General features: G+C 41.8%; 1 protein-coding gene across 3 annotated transcripts in view; it reads left to right on the top strand.

Moving 5' to 3' along the window:
- Positions 1-11,615, top strand: part of BANP (BTG3 associated nuclear protein) — a 215,540-nt gene extending 203,925 nt beyond the window's left edge. For all 3 annotated transcript variants that reach the window (XM_090062940.1, XM_090062938.1, XM_090062939.1), the window contains exons 12-13: positions 4,047-4,190; positions 10,802-11,615. In XM_090062940.1, the coding sequence (XP_089919066.1) occupies positions 4,047-4,190; positions 10,802-10,873 (216 nt within the window). In that variant the 3' untranslated portion in view covers positions 10,874-11,615. The remainder of the gene's footprint in view (positions 1-4,046; positions 4,191-10,801) is intronic.
- Positions 11,616-14,248: the final 2,633 nt, after the last annotated feature.

The following is a 14,248-nucleotide window of genomic DNA, read 5'->3' as shown; positions in this document are numbered from 1 at the left end:
TTAGGGTTGGGATTTTCCTCCTTGATTTTCACCTTCATCCACCCATGGGAAAAAAGTAGTGTTGGGACTATCTTGTATTCATCAGTTGATCTTAGCAGCAGTGTTTATGTGATTACAAAATAAAAGCTACTGGATTATTACCAAGAAGGCCGTGATTTGAATTGTAAGCTTCCGAGCTTTTTCCTTAAACTGATCAGGAATTTGAAACAGACAAACTAGAAATGTTCCCATATTTAATAGGACTGTAAGAATTTGACATAACTTTTGGGGAAATCACTGTATGCTCTTGTTTCACCTTGTCTGTCAGTGATGGAAACAGCCACCTTTAAATTCCCAGCTTTGCACCAAGGGGAGCTGTTACAGGAAAAGGGATTTCTCTGTTATGAACACTTATTCCACAATGGCAGATTTCTCATTCTTGATGTGCTAAGACACTCGCCTAATTTTTTTATATTTTTTTTCAATGTCTGCTCACTCCACTTTTGGAAAGAGGACATCGAAAAAGAAATAAGTCCCAAGAGAGATGAACAAGGGTCTGGGTATGTCTGCACTGAATAGTAGAAGGCAGTGTAATGGTACCCTGCTTTGAAGGATAAAAGCCACACTGAGAAGTGGTGTATTTAGAGGTATGTTATAGCACATATGCATGTACATTCACATAGCTATTTCACTTTGTGTTTGTAGAGAAACCATGGTAATGTAGGTGTCAGCCATCAACATGGGTATGCAGGGTCCTTGCCAGGCTGGTACAGCCCATGCTGCCAAGTAATTACAGCTATTACTCAAGCTAACTAGGGTAAAGTGACTCAGTAAGTCTCCTTGTGCAGGGATTGCACTCTCAGATGCACTCTAGATGTAGCCTGAATTATGAATCAAAGCTTCCCCTGGGGAAAAGTCTGATACTAATAGTTCATCATATTACATAGTCTCAGTAAAACCAATACAGAAGACTATATTAAATATCAATAGGTATTTCATGTGGAAATTAATATGGGTTACTGGCAGGAAGGTGTTTAAAGTACAAAGTTGTGGTATTGCCAAGAATCGTGTAAGTTAATTGTAAAATAATATACAAGGTTTACTATTTCTCCTCCATATTACACGCCATGAAAATGAGGATTGCCAAAGGTTGCTGGAAGAAGTGCAGTTATGAAGAGACTCTAGCACATACAACTTGGTACTAAAAAACTATAAGCTTTTTTGATGTAACATAATTTCAATTACATAGTCATAATGTAAAAGGGATGTTGAATCCAGTCACACACCATTATTCTGCGGTTTGGCAGCCAAAATACAACTGATGTAAGAAGACGTAAGTTGTCAAGTATTATTCTTCCTGGCTAATATGTACTCAGTAATGCAGAGGGGGAGGTGCCCGCTCTACACACAGACATATATGTATCTTAGTTTTAAAAATATGTCAGTGAGAAGAAATGGAGACTGTAATACAGCCCTGTACAAACAAAATCAAGCAGTCTTATGCAATTTGGCCTTCTTTTCTTGACTGTCCCTAAGAAAACCCAAGAGCCATATGAGATCCTGGCAGCACTTATCATAGTCACTTAGAAAAGTAACTTCCTTTGTCTCCCAAGCTCCCCAGAGAGCTTCTGATGTACGTCCACGACCCTTCCCCTGGACATCAGCTGACAAACTCTATTTTTATATAGGAAATCTTGCTAAGTTCATTATTTGTTCTTTGTTCTCTGATTTCTTATGTTTTCTTTTCTCTTTTTAATAAAAATCTGATGATGGCTATGATTTGGAAAGCTGACTTTAGAAGTTTAGCATATGAAAACTAAAATGGGCGACTCTAAATTCAGGATGGGTTTAAAGGAAAGGGTGTTTTGGTTCAATATGACATGGTATTCTGGTATCACGTTCCTTCCTCACTTCACTAACACAATACATGAATTGTAAAAAGAGCTGAATCATAAAAATACACAAATAAACTGTTTAATGGATCAGTTGGTCCAATTGTGTGAAGCCAAGGAATTAGTTACGTGAATTAGTCCATATGCAGAACTGTAGTAGGTAAATGAGCACAAATGTTCTGTAGAAATAGTGATTGAATTGACACCTTTCTTATATGATAGGAGCATAACCGTCAGAACAATATGTTGTCACAAGATTAATGTCTTTGGCCGCTCGAGTGAATGTCTTGGCTTTGTCTCCTTATTTATATAGCAGCGAGAGACCGTTCTTTTGTGGGAATGTTCTGTTCTGTTGACATTATTGCATAATTAGCTGAAGCAGCTCAAAGACTTTACAATAACTACTTGCAGACTTAGGAACCGATGATCAGCTGATTCTGCTCACACCCAGGAAGTTATCGCATTCATTAGTAGGACAATAGGCATTATATGTTTGTGAAAACTATTATATGTTGATGTAAAATGCTTCCCGAAGTACCTTTCCACAATGGTTTAAAAAAATAAAAGCTACAGATCTTTACAGTAGCGCGGCAGCAGCGTTTCTTTGTTTCTTGGTGTAGGGTTGCCGATTCTGACTGAAGCTATTCTGAAAGATTTTTTTGCCCCCAACATGACATAATGTAGTGTTCGACCCGTTCACAATACAGGCAGTCCTCAGACTTATGACACAACTGGTTCCTGAGACCGCATCTTAGGTCGAAATGTTGTAACTCAGAACTGATTTTCCCATAGAAAACAATGTTATAAATGGGGGATTGGTTCCTGAACCAAGACCCAATACCCCATTTTCACCAAAAATAACCCAGTATTTTGTAGGCAATCACTTACAGATGGGTAGTATAGCTACATTAATGTGTTTCTATTGTAAATAGCCATCATATTGATTTGGAAGGACTCCTGGAGTCTTGTCTGCTTTCTTAAAGAAAGTGTCCAAGGAAGTTTGGACAGACAGGAGATGGGCGACACAGCGAACTTGTTCACCGGCATGGCATGGCATCAGATCAAGCGTTGCAAAGTCAAAACTGATGTCAGAAGTTGAAACGGTGTAAATTTATAAATGTTGTAAGTGCAAAACATTGTAACTTGAAACGTTGTAAGTTGAGGACTGCCTGTATCAATCTCCTGGATTGCTTCAGGAGTCACCAGGAGATCAAAGCCGATATTCCAGTAGACTCCTGGTCAACCCTATCCTGATGGCACAGTGAGATGAGAAAAACTTGTCACTCAGCAAAGGCCTTTTTCTCATCCTACGTTCCTGAACCTGAATATACATGTATGACATGAAGCCAAAGGTTTTTACACAAACATAGGATCAAGAAGAAAAAGGCCTAGCCTTGGGGCCCACTGTCTAGTCCTCTGGTCATTAATTCTGGGGTTCTGCTTTGGGTTTCCTTCAAAAGTCTAGTTGGGCCTATGGTGTTCTTCCCTATACGCTTGTGAGAGCACTTCCTTGTTTCAAGCAAGGCCTCAGCACCCTTCACCAAGGCCCCATTGCGCTTAACAGACAGATACTCATTGACTTCAGAGAGTTGGGTTTAGGCACACTTTTTTCACCTATGCTTCACGTGCTTGTAAATGTGAAGGTCTCATTCCTCTCCTCGGAACACTTGTAGAAGCTAACACATCCACTTGTCCCAAGGAAAAGACCGTCAGTCGTTAGGTTTAAGAAATATCACGTGCTAATTGCCCTTACCTCTATCAAGAACTGCCTCATTCTTCTGTACTAACTCAGCGTTTTATTGTAACGTAAAAAATGAAACGTGGCGTATTGAGCAGAGTCCTTAGGGATGATTTTGTTCCATTGCTGAAGCATCTGAAATGCAACTGGTTTGTGCGATTGTAAGAGAGTTAAATATTTCCAGGTATGCTCCCTGATAATCTTTGCAATAAGGAACTGAGAGCATCCGGACTTCTTAAACCAAAGTGCATCTGGCATAAGAGCCCTTCAGCATGAATACCTTCTGCTTTTGGAAACTCTTGCAAGTTAACTTTAACTCTTACCGATGCATAGGTTGGTTTTTTTTGCAGGGGAAGGTCTGTTTGGAGTTGCAGGTGTTTCACAGCGCTGTTGTGATTTTTGGTTGTTTACAAAACGGTTTGTTGGTTGCCTTGCAGGTGTTACAAGGTGCGCAGTTGATAGCGGTTGCTTCGGCTGATCCTGCTTCTGGGGGTGTCGATGGATCTCCGCTCCAAGGAAGCGATATCCAGGTCCAATATGTCCAGCTGGCACCTGTGACAGATCACACTGCTACTACTCAAGTACGTATTCTCCCCACTCTGCCCCCAGTTGCAAGTACTTGAAGTGATACGAATTTCTATCGAAGAAATTGTGCTTCTGACCACAGATACTCCATTCCTGTCAGGCTTTTCCTGCTTCTCCAATAAGTGCTTCCATTTTGTTAATAGTACAAATAGCCTTTCATTAGTTTTGGATTCATTTCTGTCTGGAAGTCCTTGTTTTATGCCCTAGAAAATAGGGGTTTTTTTGTCATGGATGTTTTCCTGTATCCTTAAAGGCTGAGCACCAGGATGATGGGACAGGGAGAAGAAGCTTGCCTGGAGTTATGACAAGAGGAGGTTGAGGTTCTCCAGTCCAAGCTCCTTGAAGAATGGCATTGCCTTCCTCACCATAGTTTTCCAATCATTTTGATCTCCTGCCTAGATTCTCCATGAGAGCTTCAGAGTTAGCTATGAAGGGGACACTTGAGGTGCTCTCTTCTGATGGCACTTATGGCACTTCTATATCAGGATGAATATTCATATCATTGAAGGAATTTGCATATCACTGAGGATGTACAAAAGTCACTGTAAGAAGCATAAAGTCACTCAAGCTCTGCAATGATCTCTAGCTGCTTGAATGTAGCTGGCTGTCACAGAGCAAGAATTACATGCCTAATGACTTGTTGTCTCCTTGAAGTGGCAACAGATGACAGCCAAATGGCACATTTTCAAATGACCATTTTTGAAGGCTTTCCTTTCCTCCCCTCCCTCCCTCCCAGCATGGGCTATAGCCTGCTTTTGTAGGCATAATCCCTCAGGTGTGTCTGGTAGCAGTGCAAAATAAGCTTCTATTTGCTGCCCGTATATTGTATATCATGTTAGCATATCTGTGCCACTGGTGAGACTTTGAGTTGGATTTTTGTCACTTTTTCCATCGCAACCCCCTATTACCTGGGGATTTGTAAACTGGCTGCAGACATTGGCTTTGCTTAGAAAACCATTATATCAGGTCTGCGCAGAAAATGTTGCATTTTGCAAGTTCTGGTGTCATCCAGTGTTGTTCTCATACAGTAGGTTACCACCATGAGAAACCATTTTTACATTGTTATGACCCCAAAATAGCTTCAATTTACAAAGCATAGGTTTGGTTCTTTGAAAGCCTCCTGAAACACACCAAGGAGAGCTCTATAAATAGTAGTTTGTTTGGTTTTTTGCGAGCTCCAAAAAATGGGGGGAAAAAACTTTGGTTTCAGATTCAGTCAAAATAAAACATTTTATTTTTTACAAGTTGAAATGAAACTTTTTAAAAACTATTTTTGCCTTGCTGTTGTTGAGCCTTTTTGCTTATTTTAAAAAATAAATTTGAAGGGCAAATTGGAAAACATGTCTCATTTGAAAATATTTCAAAATGAGACTTTTAATATTTTTTTGGGTGGGGGGGATTATTTTCAGAGGCTGGTGGGGGGGCAAGAAAAGAAAACCTGGATACATTCATGAGATCTTTTGCTTTAACCAGATTGCATTTTTTGTTTTAAAAAAAAGGTCTTAGTTGACAAATGTTGCCCTGCTCCTAGGACTTTGAATGATCTGTGTAGAGAAATAGAGATTGCTCAGCATGTTCGGATTGGTGAAGCAAAGCAGTTTTTTTAATGGCTGTTCTGTTAAATAACAGTTTCTGTGCTTATTTTTATATGAATTGTTAATAGATAGGCATGGTAAGTAAGGCCTGCTGTTCTTAGCAGGCCCTGACAACAGATTCCATAATGAATGGAAGGAAACTTTTCCTGTTTGTTCTGCAAGGACACGTCCTTAATGATATGCAAGAGCCACACATAACATGAAGCAGATCTTCTATGTCCGGGAGTCTTATTAGGCTTTTAACACTACATTAGAAATAACAATAGTAGTAATACAACAGTTTTATTTATAGGGTGTCCACACCTAGAGGCCTCTGGGTACCTAACATCCCCCCACCAAAGCTAATACTGTTACTTAATCGAAAAGGAACATATGGGTCAATAAATTATTTGAAGGAGGGTGAAAATGAAACATCCCAGTGCAGTCACGGTCTCCACCCTGACACAAAAAGTACAGCACTGAAATATAGACCAAAACTGGAGCTTCAGCAAGAAAAGTGGCAAAGAGATGATTTGATTTTTATGGAGAGGGAAATCGTTGCAGAGTCTTCAGTGAAACAGGGCCAACCCATCACCTCTGGATTTAGCCATGGCCAACCAGCACTTCCAACCAGCACTTCCAGCACCACTGACGTTAGGTTATTGGAAGACAGATGCTGTCCCTTGAGGCCTTTTTGGCTTCTAGTCCATATGAAGCAGGCTGGTAGGTTCCCCTGTAACACTCATCACCTGTGCACGCACAAAATCCAAGCCTCTAAATCTCTCCTCCAGACTCGCTTCTTCCCTGCGGCATTCCACATCTAATCTCCACTCCCACTCCTTGATTAAAGAGATAGCGGAAAAGCAGGCAAATGCCGGCAAACTCTCTTAGCATTATAAGTCAAATGAATACAATCCCAAAGTCCCTGTCCTAAAAACAGCAAGCAAAAATGATCTCCTTGGGCTTTCCTGAACAGGTAAATTAGAGCGCTGGCATAGATATTTATACTGCTCCAGCTCCTCTGTACCAGCTCTCAGCATGGGAGTCTTGCGCACATTTTAAACAGCCTATGTGAGAGAGCTCACTCCACTGTAATAAAGCAGTCAGCAATGTTGCATTTATTGGCTGCGTCCACATGTGGTGTGGCTGTTTGGACAGGTAGTGCACCTTGTGCTGCTGCTACTTGTCCCCAGGGAAAGCCCATACATGGGCACTCTGGCACATGGCAAGTTACCTCGGGGGCGGTAGTGGAGGCTGGGGGCCTTACCTGGGGTCCTGGTGGCCTCCCAGGGCTGCAGCAGTGGCGATTCTGTCGCACGGAGCCTGGCTGGCAGCCACAGCACAGCTCCAGGTGGCCCAGCTCTCCTTTTTAAGCTGCCTGTGTATGCACTGCTCTGCTTTTTTTCTCCATGAGTTTTCTCCATGGATCAACCCCCCCCCCGCCTGTACTACCCCCTTGCATTGCAGAGAACAACTGAACATGAGGTATGTGGCACCAGTGTCTGCGGCGCCGTATACCGCACAGCCGCACTTGTCTGGATGCAGCCATTGTGTGTTAAGACCATTGACACAGAGTTAGTGTGGGGAAGTGAAGGTGCTGTGAGCTTGCACCTAACTTACTGGAAGATAATTTCCCACATAGGCAAACCCTTAATGGCCTTCCCATACATTTGGCACGTTGCTACTCCTCTTCAGCCCTCACAACACATTAGTCTCTTTGGTCATGCTCATCCCTAATGGCATCTTAGCCAACAAGCACCTCTGTGTTCAAGGGTCTAACCTTACTTATGGCTTGTAAACTTTTAAAGCACTAGGCATGTCTCTGGCTCTCTGCCATAAAATGCACATGTACCACACGGTTAGAGGTGCTGCTGTAATAGCTAACTGCCATCCCAATTCTGGGTCTCTGAGTGCTCCTATAATTTAATTCTGATTAAATATGTTGTGGAGCACGTTGCTTGGGACTGTCTCCTCCTCCTTTCTTGGCTATCAGAGCTGACAGGGAGTCGGTTGTGGAGTCCAGTCATAAACACAAGCATCTGTCTCCCATACGATTGGCAGCCACCATCAGAGTCGCTCCTTTTTGCGGAGACATTTCGCACCGTGTTAGGTTTTAATATTGTGGTTAACCGCAGAGATTTATACCAAGCTGAAATAAAACGGAAAGGAATGGGGAGTGCGAGGAGGGTACAAAAAGAAATGCAGACAAGGCTAAAAATAAGCAGAGGGTAAGTCATTTATGCAATCTAACAACGAAGGAGCTGCAGAATCAAAGCAGAAAAGCCCATCTGGATGTTTGCATCATTTTAAGATGCGAGGATGACTTGAGTAAACAGGTCGAACAACCGTTTGGCTGAAAGGATGGAATGGGCTTGCCTCATGTTGGAAAGGCGCTTGTTCATCAAGAGGCGGGGTGGAAATGAAATGTCTTTCCCAGCAGAGTAAGGTAGCAACACCCTGCTTCTCCATTTCGGAGGCTCTTTGGAGACACACCGTGGCATTCTCGGTCATTTTGAATCTCTTCCTGTAGGCCACCCCTCTCTAAAGTGGAGTTCATTATTCTCCTCCAGGGCCAGAATTTAGTGCCCTCTGCACACTCCAAGTTCAGAAAAGCAAAGGCAAGCAACTCCTGCGGGCCTGAAAATTTAAGCACCTCTGGTCTCATCTTTGTACCTGCAAATTGAGCCTAACTCCTGGCTGCACAAGGAAAATTGAAAGCCCAAGTGAGGCCTTGTTAAATCAGTCTCTCCCTGCATTGAATGGAAGGAGATACAAATGTCCAGGTATTGAGTAGTAAATTCAGTTTATTCCTGCGCAGTTTTGCACTGGCATATTCATTTTGGGTATGAGTAGAGGTTCCAGGTGGTTAGACATATAATTGCAAACGTATCACTAGCACATTCCAGGTACAAAGCTACAGACAAAGGCAGAGTTGAGAGCTGCTTATTTTCACAACTTGGGTGTGTTCTTCATTTCTAGCACTATTATTTGCAACATGTTAGTTAATGTGAACAGTGGTAATGCCAAAGTATGAGCTATTTTGTTTTCATGAAAACCACCTGACCCAGGATTAAATTTTGGTAGCGCTGGGAATGTGGTCGAAGTCCACAGCACGGGACCACCTGTACTCCCCTTCGGACATCCTCCCACTTCTGGGCTGAGTCTTTAATAACTAATGAGTGTTTCTGTTGTAGATATTGATTTTTTTTCCTTCCAAATATTTTTCTCAGGTGTTTGGGTGGTCACTTTACAGTTTGGCAGTCGACAAGGTGTTAGCATTATTCTCCATATTGGCACTAGCACAGAGAACCAGTAAATAAGTGATCAAATGCCCCATAAAATTCCATAGGAAAAACTGGTGTGGGTATGTGTGATTACTGGCAAAAGAACACAGAGGCATGGATGGGATTAATGTCGCAGGGAAACCTTAATTTAGGAACAAAGCTTTTGACATTTTGAACCCCTCTGTGTTTTTCTTTGACTAAATAAATCATTGCTGTATAGAAAGCTATTAAGGTAGGGAAACCATTGCTCATGTTTCCATTTTTGTTGTGCTGCTGGGTGGGGTAGGGTGTCAAAAAGGATCTTCTGTAAGGGCCAAGCTGCTGCTCTCCTCCTTCTGCCCTGTGCCCAGAATATCAGTAGAGCTTATGTGACGCTGTAGGTTAACTTGCGTCCTCCAAAATCTGTCACACCCTGAGACTGCTCACTTGCCAGCCTTGCTCGACTGCACTGATACCTGACAAATGTCATGGTAATGCAAACACCTTTTATTTTAGACAGCAAATCAAGTTCTGCAGAGTATTACTATATATGTAGTATAGATTTAAATATATATATATTGAAATCTTTTTCATACAAGTCTAGTTCCTCTCGGTAGGAAAGGGAAGGAGGATTTGGGGCCACTAGGAAGATTTTTAGAAGAGGAAAGCTAATTTTACAGAATGTACCAGGTCATTTACAGTAGTTTTATTCTTATTTGACCTTGTTTATTAGGTGTGAATTTCACTTAAATGTGCTATCTGAAAAACTTGGGCAGACTGGACAAAAAGGCCCATTGTACATGGTAAAGGTTTAGTACTATAGTGTTAAAACATGTGTGAACTCCTATTTCAAATCCATTGTAGGCCTGGTTTACATGGGTTTCTGTACTGATTTAACTATTTTGGCTAGGGTTAGGATTTTTCTTTTTTAACAAATGGTTGCACATGTGCAGCCTTTAGTGCAGAAGCAGTTCTGGTGGTATACAGATTATACCTAATAATGGCATCATTTATACCCCCTATGGAATTAGCTGTCTCGGTGTAGAGTTCTGCATCTTATAACTGTACCTGCTTTAGAGGAGTTGTCCAGGTTAAATACACTATTATTGTCAAAGGGATATAACTCTTATGTGTGAATGAGCTTCTTTTCTTTTTGTTCTGGTTTAGCTCTCTCCCCTCCTTCCCTGCTCTTCTTTTTTCACTGGGATTTAAAGACTGTTTTCTAAGCAGCTTCATAAGTATTTTACCTCTTTTAAGCAACATTTTACCAGTAGTCATAACACAGATTGGCCTTAACAGTAGTGAGTCTCCCCTGCTCTTTGCCCATCTATAGAAAAATAACCCCCCTTTAGTTTTAGATGCATCTTTATCACCAAATCTTCCTTGAGATTTATACATCACTAAGAGGAAGGTAATAGTATATTCAGGATAAAGCAAAAGCATAACACATTTAGTATTGTAGCAACACTTAGTATTTTTTTGAGCTTATATGCAGCAATAGATTTGCTAGTTTTTCTGGCACTCCTATAAAGCAAGTAAGTGGTCTCATTCTTGTTTTCCAGATGGGTTGAGATAGCAAGGTAAAGCAATTTGCATGAAAGGCCCCCAGCAAGTCTGTGAGAGAAGAAGGGTTAGGAATCCTGATGGCTGGATTCTGTCATCTTTAAAATACTTGCATCACAAAGCCCCAAACGGGCATCAGAAGGTTTGTACCGTTGTTCTTCAGTCACCAGAATGCACATTCATTTTCTTTTCATGTTTTTTACCTAGAGCACCGATGCCCTTCCATCAGCTATCCAGCCAGAAATGCAGATAGAGCACGGAGCGATCCAGATCCAATAGTGCATTGGAACTGTGAAAATTGGAAAGACCCAAATGCCAGCGACCACAGTCAGGAGCCAAAGGGTTGCGGCTCGTGTGCCATGACAGGCGGAAGGAAAGGATGACATCAGACTCGTTGACCTTTTCAAATACGTCTCCTGTAAATATCAGAGTTCTGTCTGTTTGTTCATTTTCGCACACACGGGGCTAGGGTCTCATCTGGCACGTATCGGCAAAGGTCTGTTGGTTTCAATGGAATGACCACTCTACCGGCTGAGGATATGATCTTCAAAGTATCCACGGTTATCCCTTAGGTATATTTAAGAGAGAGAAAATTCCATCCAGAACGAAAAAAGAATAATCAGAACGTGAAAACTGAATTACTGGTCATGGTCCATCCTGTCATTTCTTCTGTGAATCATATCATTGAATGTCCATGATATCTTATCAGACATGTTGCTGCTTTGCAGTACTTGCTTTACCAATAGAAAATGAAGAGCTCAAATATTTTTCACCGTTTAAACAGCTTTTTTATTTGCTAAGGTGTTTATAACAAAAAATGGAAAACAAAAAAAAAATAAAAAAAGAGGACCCCCCCACCATAACTGCAAGTCTTAGCCTTTTGCTGGTGTTTTCTGTTCAGTGTAATGAAAATGTATTTGCAAAAGACTAACAATTTTGTTTGTACTGTTGCTTAACTACTTTTCTAGGGGAAAAATGCTATAAAAAGCTGTAATTATGCATTTCTAATAAAACAAATAAATGTGTATTTATGAACAATGTAGCTTCAGGACACTGTCTGTCCTTAAGGAAGAACCCACTTCACTTTGGGTATTGTTCAAACATCACGATTCTGAAGGCTGTACAGATGCCTGCTGCCCAATCTTATTTTCATCCCATTGTTAATGAAACCTTGTCCACCGACGGGTCAAGCATGCTTTGTTTCTATCTGAACCTTTCTGAGCAGCTGTGAATTCCTTTTTGTGCACCTATAGTCACAAGTGCTTTTCAAATTAAACTTGTAAGAGGGCTTCAGAGCTCCTGCCTCTTGCCTATGGGGAATGACATCCGGATTGCAGGGACCTATAAACTACCTCTCCATCTAACCTACAAGTCCATGATTAAAACCAATGAGACTTTGACCACTGATTGCAGTGGAACAAGATTTCAAATGCTGATATGTTGATTTTAGGAAGCTCCTTGTAGCAGAAGAGACACCTGCATGCTTTGCCCTTGCGGGTAGTGCATTGTATAGTCCCTATTCGGAGCTTGTTTCTTTTTCTTTTTACTGAACAATCCAGATTGTTACCAATGGGGAATTTATGATTTAAAAAAAAAAAGTGTTTGTGAATGACAAATAGCTGCAAATTCCATTTGGTTTAATATACAATGGCATTCTTCCCAAGCTGTCAGTCTTGGTGATCAAGGTTGTCTTACAAATATTGTCCCTGGTAAGTAGTAAGTTGACTGAAAGTTCACACTTTTCCTTAGGATATTTACTGAGGCACAAGTACAATGCAAATGACCAGCCAGAACCTGCTCAGCGCTACATATGCAACAACCTAAGAATTTGGCTCCTCTTCAGTTTCATTTTTAATAGCGCTTCCCAATCTGGGTGATGTTTAAATAACTTTCCTTCCAAAGGGAAGCTAAAAAATACAGCAGTGCCTCTGTTTTAGAGTGACTGTTTAATAAGAAAATATCATTTGAAACTGTCAGGGAAGACGTTTGGGAGGGCAAAGCTGCTGGGTATGGGGGGCTGTTGCTACACATCCCTCACATAATGGTGGTGAAACCTTCCTGGTCTTTATCACGAAGCGCTGCCTTCCCCCTCCTTCGCTGCTGAGGCTGGAGAACAGGCACATGGGCCACATTGTGTAACTGGAACACAAGTTTGTCAGCCACAAAGGAGTCTTTTTCTCCTTCCCTCCCTCTTCCCCCCTTGTTTTATGGTGCAATTGTGAGTTCTGTTCTCTTTGCATTTTGCAGCTCGAGTTCAAGATGGAGCAGCTGGCGAAGGCTTGGCTTCAAGGGATGTTTCCTTTAACCCATTTAAGCACTGCGTTCTCCTGGCGAGAGGGGCTGAAAGCGTTGGTGGCCATGTGCCATGCAATAAACTAAAATGCACCATGTTTCATGAAAATGTATGTATATGGAGTGAGGGTGTGTATAATTCATTCTACTGATTAGGGTGAAGACAAATCCCTTGGAATAAATGAATAGGCAATGTTCTCTGTGTTCATATGTTTAGATGGGAGCTTCTTGAGGATTGTGTCTATATCTTTCTTAGTCTTCGGCCAATGCCTGGCTCTCTTCATTTATCTCAAAATATAAACAATAATTCTTCAAAGAAAAGGTGTCTCAGTCTCAGATCAGATGCTCCTATTAGTAATTCCCCTTCCTCTAGCCTATTTCTCCACATTGTGTGTTCAAGATGGGGGCTGGCTGCCACTTAAATGTCTGGAAAACCCCTAGAAATGGTTGCCCACCTCCACTGCAATAATAGCCCCGCATAGCAGGATGCAAGACCCGATTCTGCAATGAGTTCCCTTTCAGCGGGCCCCTGCATCTGAAGCATCTGAATCTGGCTCTCTCAGTTCAGGCTCTGCTCATCTAGAGCTTGTAGCAGGACTGTGGTCATAGAAACCGAAAACTGTGCTGGCCTCTGGGTTTTGCCTGGCTTTGCATGTAGCCAGGTTGGCATCGTTTCATTTCCTTTTTGTTCGCGGTGAGGGCTTGACCTTTCAAGTTTGCATTTTCTCATTAAGTTTCCCTTCGTATTCCCAAACTCTGGCTCCTTAATAAGAAAACGGCTCGTTTCCCTCCCTTCCCAGTGTCCTGCATGTTTTACACTACTTTTTCCTCTTCACTCCATTGCTTAGGTTGGAGATGCATGACTGGGGCTTCTCAGAAAGGAAGGCTATTTATAATAGTGTAACACTAGAAGAACAGGGCATTCTTGTGTCTGCCCTTTGTGACCCATAGGATAATAATGTCTTAATAGTGTTTACTATTTTGTAATATTAGACTCCCAAGCTTTGTAGGGCTGAGTGCGTGGGGGAATTCTGGACCTGTGAAGTCAATGGGAGTTTTGCCATCAAATGCAGCAAATGCACCCCGTTCCTTTACAAGTCGACACTTAGCACCGCCTGTGTTTATCCTCCAGTGTGAGCAATTCCACTGATTTCTGTTCTGTTTGTCCTTAATGGGAAGCAGGCACTTCCTCAGGGCAGAGCCGCTATGCCTGTAAAGTATTACGCATCTTCTGGTCTATCTTACTGAAACTTGTGCCTATCTGGCCATGAGTTGTAACGCTTCGGTTTAAATTGTCGGGGCACAACAGCAGCTTGTGACCTGTGTTATTATAGTGCCAGGGAGGAATGAGACAGCTGTGGA

This window comes from Crocodylus siamensis, chromosome 9 (genome assembly GCF_052110815.1).
Source record: "Crocodylus siamensis isolate JL-2025a chromosome 9, ASM5211081v1, whole genome shotgun sequence".
NCBI classification, from domain to species: Eukaryota; Metazoa; Chordata; order Crocodylia; family Crocodylidae; genus Crocodylus; species Crocodylus siamensis.
Note: the sequence above shows the minus strand (reverse complement) of the source record. Positions and strands in the feature narration are given on the sequence as shown.